The sequence below is a fragment of the Eumetopias jubatus genome, unplaced genomic scaffold (assembly GCF_037043125.1).
Source record: "Eumetopias jubatus isolate StellerSeaLion01/CBP00866 unplaced genomic scaffold, mEumJub1_p1.0 scaffold_1, whole genome shotgun sequence".
Classification (NCBI taxonomy): Eukaryota; Metazoa; Chordata; class Mammalia; order Carnivora; family Otariidae; genus Eumetopias; species Eumetopias jubatus.
In genome coordinates this window covers 149,183,499-149,207,789 of record NW_028274807.1, presented here as the reverse complement: position 1 = coordinate 149,207,789, position 24,291 = coordinate 149,183,499, and the positions used below count along the sequence as shown (strand labels likewise).

The 24,291-nt window shown below is 50.3% G+C and overlaps 1 protein-coding gene across 8 annotated transcripts in view; it reads right to left on the bottom strand.

Moving 5' to 3' along the window:
• Window positions 1-2,140: 2,140 nt before the first annotated feature.
• The window catches only part of SCN5A (sodium voltage-gated channel alpha subunit 5), an 80,280-nt gene continuing 58,129 nt past the window's right edge, over window positions 2,141-24,291 (bottom strand). For 4 of the 8 annotated variants that reach the window (XM_028107067.2, XM_028107072.2, XM_028107064.2 and 1 more), the window contains 8 exons: window positions 18,009-18,182; window positions 14,477-14,599; window positions 12,164-12,445; window positions 9,882-9,935; window positions 9,227-9,364; window positions 8,455-8,559; window positions 6,622-6,892; window positions 2,141-3,381 (listed from right to left, as the gene is read on the bottom strand). In XM_028107067.2, the coding sequence (XP_027962868.1) occupies window positions 2,141-3,381; window positions 6,622-6,892; window positions 8,455-8,559; window positions 9,227-9,364; window positions 9,882-9,935; window positions 12,164-12,445; window positions 14,477-14,599; window positions 18,009-18,182 (2,388 nt within the window). Of the gene's footprint in view, window positions 3,382-6,621; window positions 6,893-8,454; window positions 8,560-9,222; window positions 9,365-9,881; window positions 9,936-12,163; window positions 12,446-14,476; window positions 14,600-18,008; window positions 18,183-24,291 lie in introns of all 8 variants that reach the window. The other 4 variants (XM_028107068.2, XM_028107069.2, XM_028107071.2 and 1 more) reach the window with 3 other exon arrangements.

Sequence of the window (24,291 nt, the reverse complement as noted above, 5' to 3'; positions counted from 1 at the left end):
GGTCATTGTGCAGTTCTGGAAAGAAAAAATGAGAGCCACGCTAAAAGCTAAGGAGTTGGGCCTAGCTCACCCTGTCTCAGCCACAGCCCGCGCGCGCGCGCGCGCACACACACACACACACACACACACACACACACACACACACACACACACACGAAACCACAGCCCCCTTCCGGACAGCCGGCCTGCCTCCCAAATTCCCGCCCCTGCAGTGGGCGCTGAATGCCAGGGAGGGTCACACGCCACTCCGAGCCTTGAGAGCAAAGCACAGAGAGCTACAAAAATAAGATTTCCACCCGGAGAAGTGTGTCTGGGACGGTCAAACCACGTCCCACGCTGGACTCAAGGGGAACACGGGAGAAGAGAAATCACTGGGGTGGGTGGGGTGGGGGCTAGGGCGGCCACCAAGGGAACTCGGGGCTGACAGAAAGAAACGTAATACTTGACTCGCCGGCAATGCCTCCGCAGCACTGCCGCGAGCTCCCGAACGTCCAGCCCTCCGACAGCTCGGCGAGGTAGGTGAGGGGCAGCGTTTCCAGCTTCCCGGGCTGCCCCGAGGCGGGCGGCGGGCGGCTCTGCCGGGGAGCTGGGGCGGGCAGCCGAGCCCCCGCCTGCTCAGGCTCCGCTAGCCTACACTGTCACTCTGGGGGGGGCGGGGGGCGGGGACAGGTCTCTGCATTTAAGGATTTGCATATGCTAAATAGGATTGTCAGCAGCTCAAGAGGCCCTGGGGGTAATTGGACTAGAAAAAGTATTTTTCCCTGAAAAGGCCTTCTCACAAGACCTGTGGACAGCCTGGACCCTGCCCCAGGTTGTCCTGTGGGTGGGTGCCACCAGGACCCCAGGCTGAGCCCGAGGGGTTGCTCTGGGGCCACACGGCTCCCTTTCCCAAGGTTGCCCACAGTCCATTCCCCTCCCAGGCCAGGGGAGGGTCTGACCCTCCCAAGCCTCCTTCCCGGTACAGGGCCCACACTCCCCTCTGGGCACCACGCAGGACTCCCCCCACCGCCCACCCACACAACATGGTGAGAGGCAGAAAGGTCTGGAAAGAGAGCTCTGGTCATGACAACAGATTCCCTTCTTCAGATGGGCTGGGGCCGCGTGGCCATGGCGGAGGGCTGTTCAACTTCTTCGCCCTGGAGGCACGGGGCTCAGACTTCTCTTCCTGGCCTGTGGGGCGGGGCCTGCCCGGTTCGGGGGAGCAAGGACAAGCTGGGGGCCAGGCCATGGGTGGGGCTGGTTCCCTGTGCCCTTCCCTTTACTGTTAATACTCGTGCAGAAGGCCGGGCTCTCCTGGGAAGAAAAGGCAACATCAGCGCCTGGGACCCAGGCCACTCTCTTCTGGAAGGTTTGTGTTTTTGTAGAAATGACCCCAGAATGGCCTGCATGAAAACACAGGGGGCAAACAGGACCCTGGGGACCAGGGAAGGCCAGAGAGAGCCCCCGATGCCAAGAACCGCTCTGCCTGACACTCGTCCGAGGGAAGCCTGAGTCACACGCCGCCCGTGTCTGGCCTCTGGGTGAGGACTGTGTGCACACGCCGGGCGAGGAAAGGGGTTCAGCCCTCCTGGCACCGCAGCCCAAGCAGCAGGGGAACCCCTCCTGGCCCCGGGCTGTAGGCCTGCGGGAGCCACACTGGGTTGCACTTTTGCCTTGAGAACCAGAGTTCCGGCACCTCCACAGACACTCTTGTTCGGAGTGAAGAAAAGGCAGTGTGAACTGCTGCCGAGTCCATGGAAAAACGATTAGTTCTTTGCTCAAGTAAAAAAATATCAAATATAATAAATTTATGAAAGCCCACTCACAACATCTACAGTCTCAGTTTTGGATTTCTCCTCCGCAGCTGGGATGGTGTTGCTTTTCAGAGCCCCGGGGGGTGGCGTGACCGGCCCCGGCCGCCGGCATGTGCGGGGCCTCCAGCGACAGGCCACCCCGCACGGTCAGCTCGGCCGCCTGCTTCTGGCCGTCAGCGTGGGCGCCACAGAACTCTGCCTTGTCGGCCCGCGGGGCTGAGGCCCATCTCTCACAGCCCGAGGCCGAAGCAAGGAAGGGTCCGCAGGTGCCGGCTTGTGGCCGCGGTCACGCTGGCTACGCTGCCCCAGGCTGCCCCTTGGTGCGTCCTGGCCAGCCGGGCTGGCGCTCACACGATGGACTCGCGGTCCCTGTCTGGGGACGGGGGGAAGTCGGCGAGATCCTCACTGCGGCTGTAGTCGGACACCCGCACCTGGGGGTTATCGCTGGTTGCCCTGGTGACGCTGTCATAGGAGGGCGGGAAGGACGTGGAGGAGACAGAGGAGCTGGAGGGCGGGCCAAGGCGCCTGGAGAAGTTCTCATTCATCATGTAGGCGATGAGACCCTCCTGCTCGGGGGCATCCTCATCAGAGAGGCCGCTGCTGCCCGCCTGCTGGCGGAAGAGGAAGGAGGCGTGCTTCATGGAGCGCTGCAGCAGGTGCCTCCGGAAGGCCCGCTGGATGACAGTGGCCGACACCTCCTCGTGCTTGCGCCGGAGCGTGGTGGTGATGGGCTCATAGGAGATCTTGGACGGGTTGGCCGCCATGAATTTCTCCTCCATCTGGATCTTCAGGGCATCCATCTCCCCAGACTCACCCAGGACCCTCTTGGTGAAGGCAAAGAGGATGTCCATGCAGTGGATACGGTCCCCACTCACCATGGGCAGGTCCATATTGATGAGGCTTATCTGGTTGGGCTTGGCGATGCGGAGCGGCTCGGACAGGGCGTCGGCGAAGTCGGACAGGGCCGAATACTCGATGAACTGGGTGGCCTCCGGGTCGAACTTCTCCCAGATCTCGTAGAACATGTCGAAGTCATCCTCGCTCAGAGGCTCGGTGCTCTCCTCTGTGGCCACGCTGAAGTTCTCCAGGATGATGGCGATGTACATGTTGACCACGATGAGGAAGGAGATGATGATGTACGTGGTGAAGAAGAGGATGCCCACGGCTGGGCTCCCACAGTTCCCCCGGGAGCCATTGCTGTTGGGCAGATTGGGGTCGCAGTAAGGGGGTCCTGTGTTGAGGATGGGGCTGAGGAGGCCATCCCAGCCGGCTGATGTGGTGATCTGGAAGAGGCACAGCATGCTGTTGGCAAAGGTCTGGAAGTTGAACATGTCGTCGATGCCAGCCTCCCATTTGACGTAAGCGAAGTTGGCCATGCCGAAGATGGAGTAGATGAACATGACGAGGAAGAGCAGCAGTCCTATGTTGAAGAGGGCGGGCAGGGACATCATGAGGGCAAAGAGCAGTGTGCGGATTCCCTTGGCCCCTCGGATCAGCCTGAGGATGCGGCCGATTCGGGCCAGGCGGATGACTCGGAAGAGCGTCGGGGAGAAGAAGTACTTCTGGATGATGTCTGAGAGCACAGTACCTATGGGAAACAACACAGACCGTGGCCACCCAAGCCCTTCTGTCCTCCCTCTAACCCCGTATCACTGGATGGGTCTCTGTACGGCAAGGAGCTAAGGAGAGGAGGCCCTTTCAGGAGGACTGGGTCAACGGGGACATGCAAGGGCCCTGTGTCCTCCCACCCCTCTGGGTCTCCGTTTCTCATCTATGATTCAGAAAATGAAGACCCACAGTACCCACACCTTTCGCAAAGTGTCTTTCCAGACCTCTCGTCCCTTAGTCTTCTGAGAATACCTGCACAGTAGGGCCCATCTTCTAGATCCTGGGTTCTGAGGCCTCAAGGGACTTGCTCAGCATCTGGGTGGCCTAGCTTGGACCAGAACTCGGGCTTTGCAGCTCCTCATTACTCAAAGTGTGGTCTGAGGGCCAGCAGCCCTGGGCTTTCCTGGGCTGGTTATCAGAAATGTGGACTCTTAGTTTAACCTCCAGTCCCACTGCATTTTAATAAGCCCAGATGATTTGCTGCTCACTGAAAGGCAAGAAGCACTGGCCCACAAGTCCGTGTTCTCCACCATGCCACAACTGTCACAACTATCTCTCAATGTCACAATGATCTCTCTGAGATCATTCCTGTCACCCTCCCAACCCTGCTAGCTTCTGGGGCTTCCTACCCCTTGGTCTCTATTGACAACTCCAGGTTTGGAGTTTTAAGAAGCAGGCATATAAGTTATAGGAGAAAGAGTGAAATAAACTCTGCTATGTATTGGCCCAAGTGACCTTTCCAGACTCCTCATGTAAGTGTCACCACCTGTCATGTGTCATGTTTACTGTCAATAAGCCACTGGGCTGAGCATTTTATATCCATCCATTTAGCCCTTCCGGTCACCCGAGGAGGTAAGCGGATACCATCATCCTCATTTTCCAGAAGAGGAAACTGAGAAGCGAGGTAACTGACCCAAGCTGTCACCTCATCGGTGAGACTTTGGGATTCGACTCAGACCCTCTGGCTCCAAGTTGAGCTGTTAACCAAGCCTCTCCAGTACGGCCAGGCACCAGGACCAGTAGGTGCTCCCGAGGTACATGCTGCACCTCCTTCCAAAGCTTCCCGACACTGCCCCTCATCAGCCCCTCAAGGCTGCTGACATCCTGCCTTCTCTAAAGCCTCTCTCCAGTCCCACCGGGCATGCACACCCTCACCCCTGTCTGGGACCTCCCAGAGCATTTCCTGACCCTGAGTCCAGCTTTGAACCATCTGTCTGTCACCGTAGCTATGGCAGCCCCTGCCTCTGCCTGCCCCCTCATTTCCCTTTGAAGTCACTGAACGCACAGGTTGTATGTACCTGGCAGAAAGAGGAAAGTCAGCCACCCCATGGCAGAGTTTCATGGGGGAGGGGGTCAAGAGTTTGTTGCTGAGTGCAAGCAACAAAAGAAAAAAAATATTGATAAATTGGGACTTAAAACAAAAATCTTTGTGCTTTGAGAGACAGCAACCAAGAAAGTAACAAGACAACCCACAGAATGGGAGAAAATATTTGCAAATTGTGTATCAGATAAGGGACTGGTGTCCAGAATATATAAAGAACTCTTACAATTCAACAATAAAAACATAAGTAAGCCAATTAAAAAATAAGCAAAGGATTTGAATGGACATTTCTCCAAGACATTTCTCCTGTTATAGACCGAGACATACCATGGGAAGTGACCAATTAAGCACATGAAAAAATTTTCAGCATCATTAGTCATTAGAGAAATGCAAACCAAAATCTCAACGAGATGATTACTTCATACCTGCCAGGATGGCTATGTAAAAAATTATAGATAGTGACAAGTGTTGGTGGGGACACGGAGTCACTGGAACCCTTCTACATTGATGGTGGGACTAGAGAATGGTGCACCTGCTTTGGAAAACAGTTTGGCAGTCTCTCAAAATTTTAGATGAGTGCTTTCCAGGGGTTGGGGAGAGACTGCTAAAAGGATGCAGAGTTTCTGTTGGGGGTGAGGGAAAGAGTCTAAGATGAGGTGTAATGGTGATGGTTGCACAACTCTGTGAATATACTAGCAACTACTAAATCATAAACTTTAAAGGGTAAATCTTATAGCATGTGAATTGTATCTCAGTAAAATTGCTATTTAAAAAAAGGAGACCCCTGGATGGCTCAGTCAGTTGAGCGTCTGACTCTTGATTTCAGCTCAGGTCATGATGTCAGAGTTGGGAGATGGAGCCCCATGTTGGGCTCTGCGCTGAGCATGGAGCCTGCTTAAGATTCTCTCTCCTCTCCCTCTGCCCCTCCCACCTCCCTGCTCTCGTGCTCAGTTTATAAATAAATAAATAACAAAAATAAGAAAAATAAGAGGATTGAGCCCTGAGGTCAAACAGACGTGGATGTGTGCTATGGTTTGAATGTTTGAATCTCCCACCAAATTCATATGTTGAAATCTCAACTCCCAAAGATGATGATGTTAGGAGGTGAGACCTTTGGGAGGTGCTCTGAGTGAGTGGGATCAGTGTCTTACAAAAGAGACCCCAGAGAGCTCCCTTGCCCCTTCTACTTTGTGAGGACACAGCCAAGAGGGTGCTGGTTATGAACTAGGGAAAGGACCCTCACCAGAAGACATGACCATGCTCGTGTCTCAGTCTTGGACTTTCAGCATCCAGAACTGTGAGAAATGAATTTCTGGTGTTTATGAGTTACCCAGTCTGGTGTTTGGTTATAGCAGCCTGAACAGACAGAGTGTGAATCCTACCTCTTCTGTTCCTAGCTGTATGATCTCCTCGCCTCAACGTAGACTTTAAAAGGTCAATTGCCTGAGGTGGGTGATATCTGAAGGAATCTGGCACACAACCTTGGTGGCTAGACTCTAGAATTTTCCATCTCCAGGGATCACTTCTATCCTAGAGGGCCACCTGCTCCCATCCCTGGAGACTCGCCTCACCCTGAGAAAGCCTCTTCCTCCTTTAACCTTTCCTTTGGGAGGGCAGGGAAGTCTGCCCAGCCCCACTCCCTTTTCCAGATTCATCCCTGAAGTTCTCACAGAGAGCTGAGAGCTGTGTCCTAGGGTCCCATGGAGGGGTTGCTGGCTCCTCTGTCAGGATGGCCCCCTTGGCCTGAGTGGGCCTTCCTGGACAAGTTCTCTGTGGAGGGTGTGGGGGGGGGCAGGTGGGGGAGAGGTCTGGAATGCAGAGAAAAGAACAAAGGAGCCTAGTACACTTGGCATTAAGTACAGACCCAGGACTGGAGGAAAGGCCAACTTGCATACCCACCCACAATGGAGAGGATGACAACCACAAAGTCAAAGATGTTCCAGCTGTTGGTGAAGTAATAGTGGCGCAGGGCAGCCATCTTGATGATACACTCGCCCGTGAAGATGGCTACGAAGAGCAGGTTGATCTTGGCCAAGATGTTGACCTTCTCAGGGCTCTGGTCATCTGTCTCCACCATCATGGTCACCATGTTCAAGCAGATGAGAAACATGATGGTGACGTCGAAGGCCTGCTTGGTCACAATGTCGAACAGGAAGCCCTGGTACTTGTTCTGAAAGGAGGGGTCAAGGGTGGGCTCAGCGGGGGCCTCAGGCAGGCCTGTTGCTGCCCCTCGGCCCAGACCATCCACCCTGCTACTCCACCCTCTAGTGAGACCGTCGGGGTGAGAGGAGAAGTCAGGAGGCTGAAACAGCCTGGCTCTCCTGCGTCCCTCTTCCCTGCAGTCTTCTCTGAACCTTCAGGAGCGGATTTCTCCTACCCAGAGCTTCCCTAGCACATCATTGTCCTCTTTTTGTTCCCACTGTCTGACGGCTCAGGGTCAAATTTACAGTTCAACCCTAGTAATTGGATCAGTCCTCAGGTTAACAAATTTTCTCCACCCTTAATGGAATTGATTTTGTTTATTCTATTAACTGTATTTATGTGTCTTTAATTGTTAGCCACCTCAGATTATTTGGGGAAAGAAAAAATTATAAATAAGTGAACACACACGCGCATACACCACTAACCTAGTACAAAGCTTGGTGAAAGGGTAATTAGATAAAATTGATGAACTGGATTAAAAACCTGGGACTGTCACTTCCTAGCTAGTGATTTGGGTTATGTCACCCAACTGAGTAGTGACCCCCTCCCCACTTTTTTGGAGAATGGCTTGGTCAGGCAAGGGAGTCAGCCTCGCAGGGGACTGAGTGTCCCTCCTGGCGCCACCTGCCAGGGGACTCTGGCTGCGTCTGTCCTGCTCAGGGGTTGCCAGGAAGAGGCTGTGAATGGGGGTGGTGGGCCTGCAGAGGCTGCCTTGCCCTCGATGGGAAAGGCTGCACTCTGACAGTGGAGGAGGGTGCGCTCAGAGGAGAGGGACTCCTGCGGGAGGGAGCGCTCCTGGTTGGAACAGACGCCCATGCCTTCCTCACTTTCTCCCGGAGGCTGAGGCCTCTGTGTGTGGTCAGGTGCCTGACAGCGCCCCTCTGTCCCTGCACTGACTGAGGGCCCTGGGCCAAGCTGAGTGATTTTTTTCTTTTTTTGGAATTACATTTCAGGAGCAGTTTTATCTTCTTTCATTCTTTTACATTAAATACTATCAGATTAAAAATGCCAAAATGAAAATGCTCATAGGAAAATATTGTATATCATATTTTAAAGAATATCGATTTTTCACAGCCCTATTTTCAACACTTCCTCATTCTCTTTGAATGGATCAAATGCATATTAAGTATTCTTTGTGGTCTTCCTGGCACTTTTTCTAGCCTTTTGGGTTCAAACCCCACTCCTGACATTGGCAAACTGTGGTACTATAAAGAAAGGATAAGCAAGATGTGAAAACGTGTTATTTTCCTTAATACATTCTTGGAGCAATTTTCCCAAACTTTGCAAATTTCCATTTTCTATAATGTAAAACTTCCAGTGATATCATCCTATAAAAACCCTATTGATTAATGAATTTGAAAAGTACATATTTCAGAATTATTCTCATTAAGGAAACAGACAATTCTGAGTGGGCAATTTGGGCAAGCTCACTTAGGCTTTCACTGGAAAATTCAGTGGTCCTGGGGTGTGGGGCTTCCCAGGCCCCCCAGCACATCCCCTCCACTCTTGCTGAATCGGGTGCTGGCTCACCAGAGGCCTCGGGATGGGCTTCTGGGGCTTCTTGGAGCCCAGCTTCTTCATGGCGTTGTAGTACTTCTTCTGCTCCTCGGTCATGAAGATGTCCTGGCCCCCTAAGTGCAGAGAGACAGGCACCAGACTCATTTTGGGGTTCTCAAGGGCTCTGGCATGGGGAGCATAGGGATCTGGCCTCCTTGATGAGGGTGCCTTGGCCAGCCTCCTCCTCACGTCCTCTTCTGGTGGAGAGAAGTATGTCCCTATCCTGCACCAGAGAGTCCTCCCCAAATCTGCTCCTGCAGAGTCCCTGTCTCCCTTCACTTTGAGGCCTCTGTGGCTTTGTGAGGTGCAAATCCAGTCCCCCTGCCCAGCTCAGCCACCCTGCACGTTCTCTCTGCCTGGTTGGTTTGCCTGCAACCCAATCATGGCCCAACTGATGGAGCTCTGGAGAGACCCTGAGCCAGTCTCGATTGTAGACCAGGTGAGTAGTCCCAACCCTCAGCCCAGCTCCTCTCGGGAACCTCATGGGTCAGGTAGACTAGGGCAGGCACGGGGCCCCTCCTTCCACTCTTACAGACTGGGCCTGTTACTTCACGGACACGCCCCTCTCCCACCCACTCCAGCAGCAGCCGGAAGGGAACTGTCCCCAGCAGGAAGGCAAAATGGAGCCAGGGGCCAGAATGGCTCCTCAGGAAGGCAAAATGGGGCGAGGGGCCAGAATGGCTCCTCAGTCCCCTGGTACCCAGCCCTGCCCTGCCGGCCCATGGCGAGCAGGTGCTCTACGCATCTTTTTCTTCTGTTGGTTGAAGTTGTCGATGATGACGCCGATGAAAAGGTTCAGGGTGAAGAAAGACCCGAAGATGATGAAAATGACGAAGTAGATGTACATGTAGAGGTTGTATTCCCACTGGGGCTGCTCTTCATACTGAGGGGGAGAAACCAGATATGGGGGTCAGGCAGGCAGGAACAGGGGAGTGCTGGCTGGGCGAGAAGGTGTGTCGGGAGGGAGGTCACCAGCACAGGGCTGTATGTCTGCGTGTGCATGTGTGTGCAGAGCAGGGCCAGGGCGGGTGGGGACGGGGTTCAGAAGAGTGGCAGCTTGGGGCTAACATTGTGATTGGGTGGGGTACAAGGACAAAGAAGAAACTTGATTTGCATCTCTATTGCCTCCACCCGGTCTCTTCTCCAGTAAGACTAGATTCAAGTAAATTACAGTGAAGTTAACTTGAAAAATATTTGAGGATTCGTGGCTCCTTGGAAGATCACGCAACTTTGCCCAGGGCCAGGCCTGGGCCTTCCAGAGAGGCTCAACTGCAGGCTGACACAAGAGACCTGGCCCTTATGGGGTGGGCTTTTGGGTGTGGACACTGATGCCCTAGTGGCCAAGTGTCCTGGAGCCTCAGGTGCCTGACTTGGCAGGAGAGGCCAGTATGGTTACCTACCCCCCTGGAGTCCACAGCTGCATACATAATGTCCATCCAGCCTTTAAATGTTGCCTTGAAGGAAAAGACAAGAGTAAGAATCATTTAACTTGCATTTATTAAACTACTGGGGGCTCCTATCTGGACAGATGAGGCCAGGAAATAGCCTCTTAGGAGAAGCAAGTATCCTGCCCAGCCCCTTCAGGCCATGTCCACATGGCTGGGTGGTCAAGGAAAGGCCTTCTTGTTCAGGGCTAGAGTTGGAGGGAGGCTGGCTGAGCACACACCATAAGGAGGCCATGGAGTGGGGTAAGAAGCTTCTTGATGTTGGCCAGGAGACTGAGGAGGACTGAAGGAGGTCTGCTTTTGAGATCCACCTTCATTCCGGATTCTAAAACGATGCAGTCCTTCAGTGGGTGTCAGGGACAGAGAAGTGGACCCCAGTGCTGACCAGGTCCCCTTTGTCATGCACCTTGGAGAAGCCCATGGCTTCTGCTCTGCGGCCTCTCAGGATGGCCCTGAAGCATCCCAACCTCCCCTCGTACTTAAGGGGGTCTTTTTGCCAGCCGTGTGTTGGTAAATGGCTAACAAACGGTTTTCCAGAAGAAAACAAAGCCCTGATTTTTGTGTTTGCCAATTTCTCTGGGTAAACAAATTGGTAAATTGGGTAAACTACTCCTACCACGGCCAATTTCAAGTTACCAACAGGCTGTTACTGAACACAGACACATAGGAGGGGAGCATTATAGTATTTCCACTGTACGGATACAGCACATATAAATTACCTCAAGAGCATCCATGATAATAGGTGGTAATGGTGAATTTTGATTTAAAAAAATTTTATTTTCAAGTAATCTCTACACCCAACATGGGCTTGAACCCACAATCCTGAGAGCAATTAGTGGCCTGCTTCACTGACTGAGCTGGCCAGGCACCCACGATTTTGTTTTAATATCACCTGGTGAATTATAAGTTTATAAAATCTAATTTTTAATCATGGCTTGCAAAATATCTGAAAATGCAACAGTCAGCTCTCGTGAGCCCACACAAGCCTGCTCCAGCCCGCCACCCCAAGGCGCTAGAGGAGGAGGCCGAATGCCACAGGGCTGTGGTGCTGGCTGCATTGTCTGCCCCAGTCTGGGCTGCTACAAAGATTCTGGAAGAGCCTGAGAGACATGCTTGGTGGTGAGGCCGATTGTCACTGGTGTTCTTGGCAAAAGCCAATCCTGCCCTGAGCCTCCTTTCAGGGTACAACTGTCCACATAAACTTTCATGTCTGAGAGTTCTTCTGACACAGGCAGGGCAGATGGGGAAACTGAGGCTGCCCCAGAGTATGCTACTTCAGTTCCCCGTGCCAGGAAGCCCTGCCCGGTGCCGGGAGGGCTGGGCAGGCTCTGGAAACTGCTGGAGAGCACCCAAGGTGACGAGATGCTTGTGACTGCTTTTCTGGCCACTGTGTCGTTCTGTCTAGAATGGCCTTTCCTTCCAAGTTCTGACATTTAGAGGGAAGTCCCAGGGACAGAAGGCTCTCCAGGTTTGGCTCTAATCTTGTTCTGTAGGAGGTATTTCAGGGGAGTCTTTGGAGAAAGCTACCCCTGGGATTGAAAGGAGGGCTGGAGGATCGAGTAGATGTGCATTAAGTTTTCAGATGAGAGCCCACCGAGTGTTCCTCTGCTTTGGGGACTAGAGACAGGTCTCTGGGCTTAAGCCTGGGGTAGCAAGTGAAGCAGGTTATGGTTCTCTGTGTTATGATTTTGTCTGCATGTCTGCTGTCACGGCCACTTGTAGGTTAATATTATGCCAGGTATCATGCTCACTGAAGCCACCGTCCTCAAAAATCAATGGAAACCTTGGAAGGACGGGGTAGGGTCATGTGTGTTTCAACATCTCACACATCAGAAACAACACAGAAGGTGTTACTACTTTTTGTAACAGAAGGCTGGAGTCACAGTGTGGCTAATAGTTCCGTCTCTGTGTGTCTCTGGTCTTTGATTTTTAACCTGCGTCATCACACCACCAAACTGATGGCGTGAGGCTGTCAACCTGACCGCTGGCCAGGAAGCTGGGTCTGCCTCAGGGCTGAACCCCCATGCCATGTGTCTGGGAGAATGTGGCACCTGTTCTAGAATGGAAAATCCAGGGACTTCTCCAGGAGCCAAGAAGTCTCTGGAGAATCCTTAGCCTCCTTCGGGCAGTGTGACCCTTCTGTGAGGACCCAGAGGGGCCCCACTGTCCCCCTCCCGCCCACACTGTGGGTGAAGGTCCCTGTTGCTGGGGAGCCAGTGGGAGTCTCCAGGACTTACCACCTGCAGAAGGGCCAGGTACCCGGCCCCCACGTTGTCAAAGTTGACTTTCACCTTGGTCCAGTACAACTCGCCAGTCACGTTGAAAGACTCACAGTCACTCTTGTTGTTCACGATGGTGTAGTTCAAAGGCAGGTCTCCCTCAGTCTGGTTGATGCACCGCCCAAACTTCCCCGCAAAGAGGTTCACGCCCATGATGCTGAAGATGAGCCAGAAGATGAGGCAGACCAGGAGGACATTCATGATGGATGGGATGGCACCCACCAGGGCATTGACCACAACCTCAAGTGGACAGAGAAGAGGCTCCGTTCCTGGGGGTGCCCAGAGCATATGCCCTTTTCAAGATCCGCCTAGCCACGCCCCCCTTTCCCCCACTAAACTCTTTGCCTACAGGTCCCTGTGGGGGTGGGGTAGTGGAACACTTCCTGTCCCTGAGGAAGGGCCACCCCTGGCTGGAAGCCCTGATGGGGAATAAAAGGAGAGATGATGGGGAGTCGGGGGAGGGGGGAGAGAACACACACACACACACACACACAGCCGCCCTTTTTGTTGTGTTCGCACGCTAATGTCTGCTGCAACTCTGGAACCTCTGCCTTTCTCTTCTGGTCCTGCCCTGAATTCATGACCTTCAAACTGAATTTTCAACAGGGTCTCTCTAGTTAAGTATGCCAGCAATCGGATGGGAAAGGGCCTCTGGAGACACATTCTCTGAGCTAAGTTTCTGGTTTATTTTGGGGTTGCTGCTACTAGGGAGGATGGGTGTTCCCCCTAAAGGACGCCCAGGGGACCTCGGCGTGGGGTGTCTGGCAGGTGTCCTGGCAGCTCTCCAAAACTGCGGCGAGAGCTGAGCTGGGAGGGCAGGGGGTGTGGCATGGGGGCTCCCTATGCCTCTGCCCTACCCAGGAGTGGCTCTCTGACCCCGTGGAGCCCTGGCATTGGTCTTGTCATCGAAACTCAGAGCACCCCGGAGAGGCTTCCTTGGCAAACGCATATGGTGCGCTCTATGACGCTGAGGGCCAAGTGTACAGCTGTCCGGGAGTCAGGACTGGAAGTGAGGCTGGTGTGGGGCCGCGTGGTGAGCGTGGTGCTGGGACGGGTAATGCTGACACATGCAGGTGACAGGGGCTCCCTGGTCCCCAGCAGGCATGATGAACAGGGTGGGACACCCAATGCTCAGGTTTGCCCTTGGCTGGCTCCGTGGTGACAGCCCCAACAGAGGCATTCCTGGCAACTCGCATCTCCCCCACAGCCCTCGGGAATCAAATGCCCTTAATCCCAAGAGACATTTAACTTAGGTAAGATGGTTCACTTGCGAATGCTTTCCCACCAGGAATAAGCCACTTGTTTCTCTCATGGGGGTGTGGGCAAAGTTCAAAACCATCAAAAAATGGGGGCCGTGGGATGGTGCCTGCTGGGTCAGCGAGACACAGAGGCGTGGCTGCTGAAGCCACGGCAGAACTGTCCACGTTTGTAAGAAACACAAAACACACGTGCACGCAAATGCACATATGTGTTTGTTTTCTTGCTATATATTATGGGGTAATGTTTTTTCTTGGTGGGGCTTTTATTTTATTTTATTTTTAAAGATTTTACTTATTTATTTGACAGAGAGAGAGAGTGAGCACAAGCAGGGGGAGCGGCAGAGGGAGAGGGAGAAGCAGGCTCCCGGCTGAGCAGGGAGCCCAATGTGGCGCTCGATCCCAGGACCCCGGGATCATGACCTGAGCTGAAGGCAGACGCTTAACCAACTGAGCCACCCAGGTGCCTTGGTGGGGCTTTTAAAGTTGTCTTATATGCACATATTCTTTGGTAAAATTTGATGACTTGAAAAATGCATAGGGCTCTGCCCTTAAAAATCAGTGCGAAAGAGTTTGCTAAGCAAATGCCAACCGCTACACGATGGTGAGGATATGCTGCTCCCTCCTTGCTTCCTTCACCTTGACCAGCACAGCCCTACGGCCCATCGCAGACGGAGGAAGACAGCCCACGTCTGCCAGGAGGAGGGCATGCAGGCGGGCACATGGACACAGAGGGCACACACAGATGTCCTCCCACCCTGGAGCAGAAGCACAGAGGCTCCCCGGCTCACGGGGCAGGCGGTGACAGGCCCAGGGGGCTCTCACAGCTCTCCACCCTCTGGGTGCCTGCAAGCCCAGCTGCACCTCTCCAGGAGATTTTGCCCCGTGCTCCTACCAGCCTGGGTGGCCACATTCCCAGCTCCGGGCTGGGCTGCTCAGTCAACAAGCAGAGCTGGGAGTGTCTCAGTGGAGTCCCCTCCCACTGCCCTGGCAGGAAGGCAGTCACTCCCCTTACCCTCATGCCCTCAAATCGTGACAGGGCTCTCAGGGGTCGGAGTGCACGCAAGGTCCTCAGTGACTTGATGGGGCCCATCTCGGCAAAGCCCAGGGTGTTGGCTACCAGGCTGATCAGGGAGACCTGTGGGAGGTAAAGCGGGGAGTGAGCGCCATGGGGACAGCTCTGGAGACGGGTGGTAGGGCTCCCGGCCCACCTGAAGCTGCGCTGGTGTGAGAGAGCCAGCAGGCTTTCCCCGTGTTCAATCTTTGTTATTTCCGGCTATATCAACTTCGTGGCTGTCACGCCCTGGGCTGGCCTTCCTGGGGCCCAAGAGGCTGGGGGTGAGACAAGTTTTCTTTGCCAAGAGCCTGCGATGTGCACCCACTAACCCGAGGACTTGGGATGCATTCTCCCTATTCTACAGAGAGAAAACCGAGTTCCCATGCCAGCCACCGCATGGAGGAGTGAGCACACACAGCCTGGGCCTTTGGTTCCCACGGACTTTCCTTCAAGTCAAGTTCTTGGACCTTCCCCTTCTCTCCCCCAAAGAAGGCTCTTTTTGGGAAGGAAGGACTATCCTGGGCTGACTGGGAGCCCACAGGCAATCCTGGGGCTTTTCCCCAAAGCCGGACTGTGCAACATCGGACATCTTCAAAGAGGGGAGGCGCAAGCAGAGATTGTACGGCCCAGCGACCAGCTCTGGCCACTCTGCCCACCTAGTTCCCAGCGGTGCGCCCCCATCGTCTGTGCTTTCAAAGCTTGTGCAGCTGCCCCGCTCAGAGCCCTTCCATCTCAGCTGATGGCAGCCCCATCCTACCAGCTGCTCAGGCCACAAGCCTTGGCGTCATCTCTGCCTCCTCTCCGTCTCTCACACCCTACATCCAACCCGGCAGGATTTCCTGTTGGCTCTGCCTTCAAAATACATCAGAAGTCCAAATATTTCTCACCACTGCCACTGCCACCATCCCGGCCAGGCCCCTGTCCTCTCTCCCCTGGATGGCCGCCACGGCCTCCTGACTCCTCTGCCTGCCTCCACGTGGGCCCCACCCCCACCCCTGCGCTCCTCCAGGAATGGAGTCACTTCGTGCCACTCTTCTGCTCAGAGTGTTGCAATGCCTTCCCACTTGGCTCTAAATAAAAGCCCCTGGTTTTCCAAGGCGGTGCCCCCCCTCTGCCCCTTGCAGCCCCGCCTCATCTCCTGCACTTCCCTTCCCCACTCTGCTCCAGCCACTCCCGCTTCCTTGCAGTTCCTTAAGTATGCCAGGCACGCTCCCACCACAGGACCTTTGCACCGCTGTTCCAACCTCTGCGTGGAAGGTTCCGCAGACATCTGCCTGGCTAACCCCAACTTCCTTCACATTTGCTCCAGTGGCATCTCAGTGAACCCACCCCAGTCAGCCTATTTAAAGTTGTAATCCACACCTTCCCCTCGCGGGACTCCTGGCCCTCCCAATCGCCTTTCGTTCTCCACATTCTATTTCTCCTGGTACACATCAGCTTCTCCCAGAGTATTCGGCCAGCTTATCGAATATGTTTATTGTCTGTGGTTGCCTTCCTCCATGCATGCAGAGGTTTTAGTCTATTTTGTTCCCCGAGATCCCTAGCACCTACAATAGTAGATACTCAATAGTATTTATTGAAAATTGAAAATTAGAATGCAGGAATTGATCCTGGAAATATCCTTCTCCAGACCCTGAGGCCTGAAGACCACCTTTCCCATGAAGTGAGGGGATGGGATGGGGGGCAGCATGGCCAGCATCAGGAAAGCCGGAGTCCAGCCTCCTCGACCTCGGGGCAAGTCCCCTCTCTGCTGTGAGCCTCCGTTTCCTTCTCCACAGGCTAATTCTCCAGTTCTGGGACTGGACGGGAAGCACCGATGGTCTCCTTCGCCCACCCTCAGCCCTGAGTTCCCCAAGGTGGCAGGCTGGTGGGCTTCCCCAGGAGTCTTTGCAAACCCCCTCCTGCCTTCCCTGAGGGGAGTCGCTCAGCAGGCCCAACTTCCCAAGAAGCTGCAGGAATAGCCAGGGGAGGGGCCTCAGGGCAGAGCTGCCAGGATCCCAGGCCCTCCCACAGCCCCGGGGCTGGAGGACTCCCGGGTCCTCTCCTCCTCTCAGGGAGGCTCTGAGGACTCCAGGCTGTAAGAGCAGCTAGACCTCCCTCCCATTCTCTCTCTGCCACCCTAGCATCCCTCACCCCAACATTAGCATCCTCTCAGTCACTGGGGGTGATAGAAAGAGGCTGGAACCAGAGGCCCAAGGACCTGGATCTGTGTCTCCACACAGATCTCCATACATGTCTCCTCCTATGGTCACCCACGGGCTGACCTCCCACCCAAGCTGAGTCCCTCCCTCCCTTTGACCTCTGAGTGGGGTGTGAGGGTGTGGGGACTGAACAGAGGCCTGAACCTCTTGTGCCACCACAGGAAGGACAGCCCCTACTGGTGGGCAGAGCCTGAGGCCCAGGCTTGGAAGCCACGGGTGCCGTCTGGAAAGCCCTTCCCGGTCTGCAGATGCTGACCCACATTCCATTCTGCAGGAACCTCCACAACCAGATGGTGAGCCTCCCCTGAGCCCTTCGTCTCTGCCTGTCCCCCCTCGTCTTCAGTGAGTGCAGATCCGAGGCGGCTCCACACTCTGGTCTCATTTTCCTCTCTGGTTATTCTCCCACTCAGCTGTGCTTACCCTGCTTGGCACCCAGCAGGGTCCTGGGGCCTGGGTCGCTGTGGGCCAGAGGCCTCCCGCTCTATCTGCCAACTGGGTGCTCAGAGGACATGCCACCTCCAGTCCTAGACCCTCCCTGGACAGGCAGGGCAGCTGTGCCCGCTACCCAATCTTCCAGGGCAGCAACCCAGGGCCCCTTAGCCAGCCCTCATGGCTTTCTGCCTTCTCACAGGTGGCTGCACCCCTCTCTCATCCTCCGCAAGTGGTACCTTCTCCCTGAGCCCGGAGGATCCTCCCCCTGCCGACCCAGAATCCCTTCACCAATGCCGTCCCGTCTGGCCTTGGGCTCACCCTCTCCCCTGTACAGACAGCCTCCTACCATGTATGGACACAGAGGCTCTTAGCTGGCCACCTAGCTAGTGGGCCTGACGGACCCTTCACAACACGCGTGGTGAGCGCTGTGGTATGGGCTATTGTGTTCCCTGGCTTCTGGCCATCCTGACGGGGCGGTGTGCGTGGGGGGCACTCCTGCTTGGACTGCTCCCCACTCTGCCCTGTGGTGAGTCCAGTCTCCCCAGAAGCCGAGGTCTCCCCCTACTCCTCTGTCTCCCAAAATTGGGGTTCTGATGGCCAGACCCAGGTTCCTATTCCTCCCAGACTGGGAAACTTATGGGCAGGGCCCGGGGCTCCGCTGTGACCCGAGATGACTGTCACCCGAGACGACTGCCTCCTTCCCCTCTGCCAGCTCTGCAGCCCAGATGAATGCCTTCAGCGTCAGCCTGCTGACTCCCACCCACCCTGTCACCCTGTCCTTCCGTGCCTCTGCTTCAGCTCCTTCCCGCACCGGCAGCCCCTCTCCCCGCCCCTCTTCCCTCCTGGGCCACACTCACATCCACGATGAGGAAGTCCAGCCAGCACCAGGCATTGGTGAAGTACTTCTTAAAGCCGTAGGCCACCCACTTGAGCAGCATCTCCAGCACGAAGACGTAGGTGAACATCTTGTCGGCATATTCGAGCAGAACCTTGATGGTCTTCCGCTCCTCCAGGTAGATGTCCTCGAAGGCCTACAGATCAGGCCGGACAAGGGGGACGTGACGTCCCGACCACTGCCCATCCCACCCCTCACGAGACTTCATCTCTGACAGCGGGTGCTGCCCAGGAGGGCGGGAGCAGAGGTGAGGCCTATGGTGGAGGGGCCCCTCTGAGGTCACACCGGACTAGAAGAGCACGCTCACCTGGCTCATGAAACGATCTCACGCGATATGTGGACAACAAAGCACAGTATGTGGTGAGAACGCTTCACGCTGAAGAGTGAGGCTCAGTTCTGAGCTCGTGTGTCTCTAACACCTTCCTAAACCTTGCTGATCTCCCATGTTAACACGGAGAGTGTGTGCGGGCGCAGCTCAGGGTCTTCTGCTGAAAACCCCATGAACCCTCTTTTTGGTGTTCTCATTCCACTGTGTTTTTACTCTATTTGCCTGATGCAGTTACCTACTTTTTATAGGACACAAAATTGGTGTCCAATGATAACAGTCATTAAAAGTCTCCCTTTACAATGTGTTTATGGAAACACAGAGAAGCCAGGGAGAGTTGATTTAAAGCAAAACCTTCAGTAAATGCTAGTGAAGGCAGTTTGTCAGTGAGAAGTTTGGAAAAATGCAAGACTAGGTATCCTGGGGATCCATCCCAAAGCTCCTGCGACCCTCAGAATCCAGGAGTCAAGTTTCTAACATGCTAGAAGGGGTCTTTCTCCACCTCCTTGTTTCTGCCTCAACCCGAAATCCTGAGCCAACGGAGGAACTCTGCCGGCTCCCAGGTGCCCTCTTACACCTCCTGTGCTGATCTGTACTCAGGCCTCTCAAGCCACATCTCCCCGCCCACAGTGTGCTCAGAGGCTCCCCCGCTAGGCAACTGAACACGTCACCGGGGGCCTGGGGGAGTCGCCTCTGCCTGTCACTATGGGCCTCCCTGCCAGGCCCGGTGAGTCACGGGGGCCCAGGTGGCCAGTGCCGTCAGCCCTGACGTGCACTGCCCAAGCATATATGTGGCTAATCCAATCTCAGTATGGACAGCATGGCAGGGTAATTCAGGTCCTAGAACGGACTCTGGGAGTTGTTCAAGACAAAAAGTAGGTGGTTTGTTGTCGTCGTTTCTGATTATAAAAATGTGTGCTTCCCACAAAAAATTAAGTAATATAGAAATTATAAAAAAGAACAGAACGCACCTCCGATTTCATGACATTATAGTAGCCACCGCTAACATTTAGGGGAAGACTCTTCTTGACACTCACTATTTGTGTGTGTACACATGCGAGTACACAGTTTTCTAAGATAGACTAAATATTTTGCTTTTAAATTTCTTTTCCACTAAACAATCTTTTGAGTGTTTATCTACTCTATAATGTGAACACATGTTATATCTAGTATTCTTTTAAAAGGCTGCATAATATTTTATTATTTGCATATACTTTTGTGTATTTAGCCACATTTCCTATTAGTGAACATTTCAGCTGTTTCCAATTTAATTCCTAGTAGAAACAACACTGCAGTGAACACTGTGTCTGATGATCTGTTTAGGATAAATTTCTAGAATTGGGGAGCCAGGTCAAAGGTGTACTTTGGGTAGAGATTGGGAACAGGATTTCCGGCACGGGACACCAAGAGACACTCCTCCCTCCGTAGTGCACGGAGTTGGTTCTTTCCTCATCACTCCCCTGTGGTGGGCTTTCTCCCTTGTCACTTTTCCCAGCCTAAGGAATGAAAGTTGTATTTTGTTAGATTTTAATGTATTTTATTACTAGTAATGCTGACATCATGTCCTTGGATATTTGCAGTGTTCCTTTTGCGAGCTGCCTGTGCACCTTTTTTGTCTATTTTTTTTTTTTTACTTGAGTATCTGGTTTATTCAGAGATGTTAATTCCTTGTTTTATACACTTTATCCTAGTTGTGTGCCTTTAAATCTTCACTTTTTCCATCGACAGATGAATGGATAAAGAAGATGTATTTATATACAATGGAGTATTACTCAGCCATCAGAAAGAATGAAATCTTGCCATTTGCAATGACGTGAATGGAGGTAGAGAGTATTACATTAACTGAAATAAGTCAGTCAGAGACAGACAAATACCAAATGATTTCACTCCTTTGTGGAATTTAAGAAACAAAACAGATGAACATAGGGGGAAAAAAGGAGAGGCAAACCAGGGAACAGACTCTTAACTGTAGAGAACTAACTGAGGGTCGATGGAGGGAAGTGGGTAGGGGATGGGCTAAACAGGTGATGGGTATGAAGGAGGGCACGTGATGAGCACTGGGTGTTGTATGTAAGTGACGAATCACTAAACTCTACTTCTGAACCTAACATTACACTGTATGTTAACTAACTGGAATTTAAATAAAAACTTGAAAAAGAAAACAAAATAAATAAATTCAACCTATAAAAAAATCTTGTTTACTTTCGTTTACCATACTGAAGTTCCACCCTTTATTTTCATTATTATTAAATCATTTAATATAATTCTATCATTTATTATCATTTTCACCTAGTAAAACCTTCAGTGTCATGTTAAGAAAGGCCTTATCTAGTTTAAGGCTAGGGGAAAAAATGATGCTTCTTTTCTTCTTTTAGTTTTTCTTTTGAACTTTCTGGCTTTGTTATTTTATATTACAGTTTTAAAAATCCAATCTATTTTGGTAAAGAGCAAATATCCATTTTAATATTTTTTTCAGACTAGCTTGTCACTGTTACAACACTTTATTAAAGAATCCACTTCAAATCCATAGGTTAGAAGTCAACTTTATCATCTAAACTACATTTCTACACTTTCTGAAATCTACTGGACCTCTCTGTGTGATTTTACTGCTCTTTATTCCTGAATTAATATCATATGAATTCTCCTGGCCATTTTTAGCAATCTTCAAGATAAAATTTTGCAATGTTTTGTCAAATTCCCTTTCAAAGTGTTGCAAATTTATTGTAATTGCACTGAATTTATTAACTGCATTAGGATCTCATATGGAGTCTTCCTACCCAAGACTAGAGTACATTTATGGTATATTTATTGGTCTGTCTTCTTTTACAGTGCTTAGCAAAATTTTAGCATTTTCTGCATGTACCTCTTACACATCTCATGTCATATTTATTCTCAGTTACTTTGTGCTTACAATGTCTGGCAAATAAGGACTATTCCAGAAATGTTACTTAGGACTAAATGCTTTCTGTTGTATAAAACAACCATAACAACAATTCTTTGGGTATTTATTTTATAACTGGCCACATAATATTTTTAATAGGTTTTAAAATTTTTCTAGCAGTCATTATCTACAAGTAATGCTACAGTTATATTTATTTCTATTATTTTAACTGATTTTATACTTGACACTATTAACTTCAATTCTTTTATTTTCCCAATTTTTACTTTGTATGTTTACCTTTCTTGGTTAATTACACTGGCTAGTATTTCAAGATCATTATTCAATAATGGAACAACAGCTAAAAAGGAGTTAAGTCATCCTTTTCTCACTCCTGACTTTCATGAAAATGTTTCAAGTATTTTACTACTAATGATGATAATAGAAGTTAATTTGAGAATACATTTTTCACTAAATTAAGGAAATGTATTTCATTTTTATTCTTGCTAGAGTTTTAAAAATCAGGCATTCATTGAGATAACTGTATGTTTTTTCATCTCTGTCCTATTCATATACATACATTTCCTAGTATGGCACCATTCTGCCATTTTAGAATATATATTAAACACTTATTTAATTTTTAAAATATATCATTGGTTCTTATTTGCATGGATTTAGGATTCTTGCAACACTATTCATAAGTATGGAGTACAAAAACGAACCTATGGTTTTCTTATTGGTATACTTGAGGTTTTAAAAATCAGCATTATTTAGCTTGCATGAAAATGATGTGTAGACTTTTTGTGTTTCTTCATACACTAGAACATTTTAAACAGGATTGGAATTATTTTCCTTAGGAATGCAAAAGAACCCATCCTTGGAGATGTGACAGATCAGATTAGCTACTGCTTTATCTATTTTATTGTTTTAATTTTTCAAGGAATCAGCTTTGGAATTTCATATCAGTTTTATTACTTATTTCTAATTGATTAATTTGTTTTAAAAATTTTACTCATTATTTCCTTATTGTCCTTAAGATTATTTTGTTGCTACATTTGTAATTTCTTGAGTTTAATTAATTAGTTTACCTTCTTTCTATTTAATAATAGAAGTGTTTAAGTTTATGAATTTTCCTCTATTTTTTTTTAAAGTAGGCTTCATGTCCAGTGTGGAACCCAACACGGTGCTTGAATTCACGACCCTGAAATCAAGACTTGAGTTGAGATCAAGAGTGGGATGTTTAACTGACTGAGCCACCCAGACGCCCCTATGTATTTTCCTCTTATAACAGCTTTGGCTGCATCCTACAAGCAGTACTCTCAATATTATTATTTTCTAGTTTTTAATCCCCCCAGCTAGTTTTTTTTCTCTACCTCTAATTTTCTTATTTTTCTAGATCTCAAGTGGACAGAATTGGTTGAATTATAATCTTTGACTTACAACACACTGTCATCTTTGGTCCACAAGTAGCCTTTGTATTTTATTTATTTGCTTACTTATTAATATAATGAGCACCCATGAACCTACCACCAAACTATTTTCTGTTTGATCCACAGTTTAAGAATGACTTTTACACTTCTAAGGATTATTTCTGTTGTTGTTTTTTAATCTTTCTATTTTTGCTATATCTAGCAGTTTCCTTATCTGTAAAATAGGCTTAATAACAGTACTTATCTCTTAGGGTTATTATGAGAATCAAATGAATTAATCTTTGTAAAATACTTATAATAGTGTCTGGCACATAATGGGTGCTATTTAAATGTTCTTGTTTTTATTATTATTAGGCTAGATCAAATTTGTGAACTATATATATATTTTAGATCTCTCATAGTCTTGTTCTTTCTATGTGATTTGTCAGGAACTAATAGAAGTGTGGTAAAATCTCCCTGTACTATTGCATTGTTGCCACTTTTTTTTTCTAATAGTTTTTATTTGATATAAGTGCTATGCAATCCCAAGCAAAAATATCTTCATAATAGTTTTATTTTTAAAAATTTATTTATTTGAGAGAGAGAGTGTGTGAGAGCACAGAGGGAGGGTGAGAGGGAGAAACAAACTCCCCACTGAGCAGAGAGCCAAAAGTGGGACTTGATCCCAGGACCCTGGGATCATGACCTGAGCCGAAGGCAGACGCTTAATGACTGAGCCACCCAGGCGCCCCAGTAGTTTTATTTTTATTATAGCTTGGGCCCGCTTTATCTCATTCTTACTTTGAATTCAACCTTGTTTAATATTAACAAACAAAAACACTCTGATTTTTGTTGTGATTGTTTGCATTTGCCTGATATATCTTATTATTTTACTTCTAATATTTCTGAGTGACACTTTTGGTTTGTCCTTTAAGAGCACCTAGGTGAAGTTTTGTTTTTTGGTTTTTTTTTTTAAATCCATTCAGAGTCCTTTCCTTTTAAAAGATGAATTTTATCCAGTTACCATGATTATTAAAACATATTTGCTTTTGCCTCTGCCACATTATTTTCCGTTTCCTGGTTTAATGTTTCCTTGTTCCTTCCTTTTTCTCCTATCTCCTGCTGTAAGTGCTCTGTTTTCTTTAAAAGAAAATTCCCTTCAACAATTTGGAAGGGATATATAGTTTGCTTTCTGTTAAACAAGTTTATAACTTTAAATAACACACCCAAGACTTCTTTTTCTCAATATATCATCGACGTGTTTTTTTTTTTTTAAAACAGTGCTTGGCTGTCTACCCTGATTAGATTCCCCACTTGCTTGCCAAAACTCCTCCTCACTTATGCCAGGCTGAGTTTTTCCTCCACAGCCCAGACTACATGGCTCTGGCTGCCCTTGTTTGTGGCTGTTTAAAAACAAAACTCGTTAACATATTGTCAAATCATCCTTCTCTGAAGCCTACAGAGATTTGGCTTTAGCTGCCAATGGTAAAACAGCATGTGGCCTCTAAGTCATGGCTCCAGGCCCACTCTGGAACAGGGGAGGGCAGTACAGAATGGGATGGGAGGCCCAGAGATTTAGGGGTGACAGCCACAGTGCCTCCTCATGGCCTGACCCCAGGAGGCAGCACAGAGT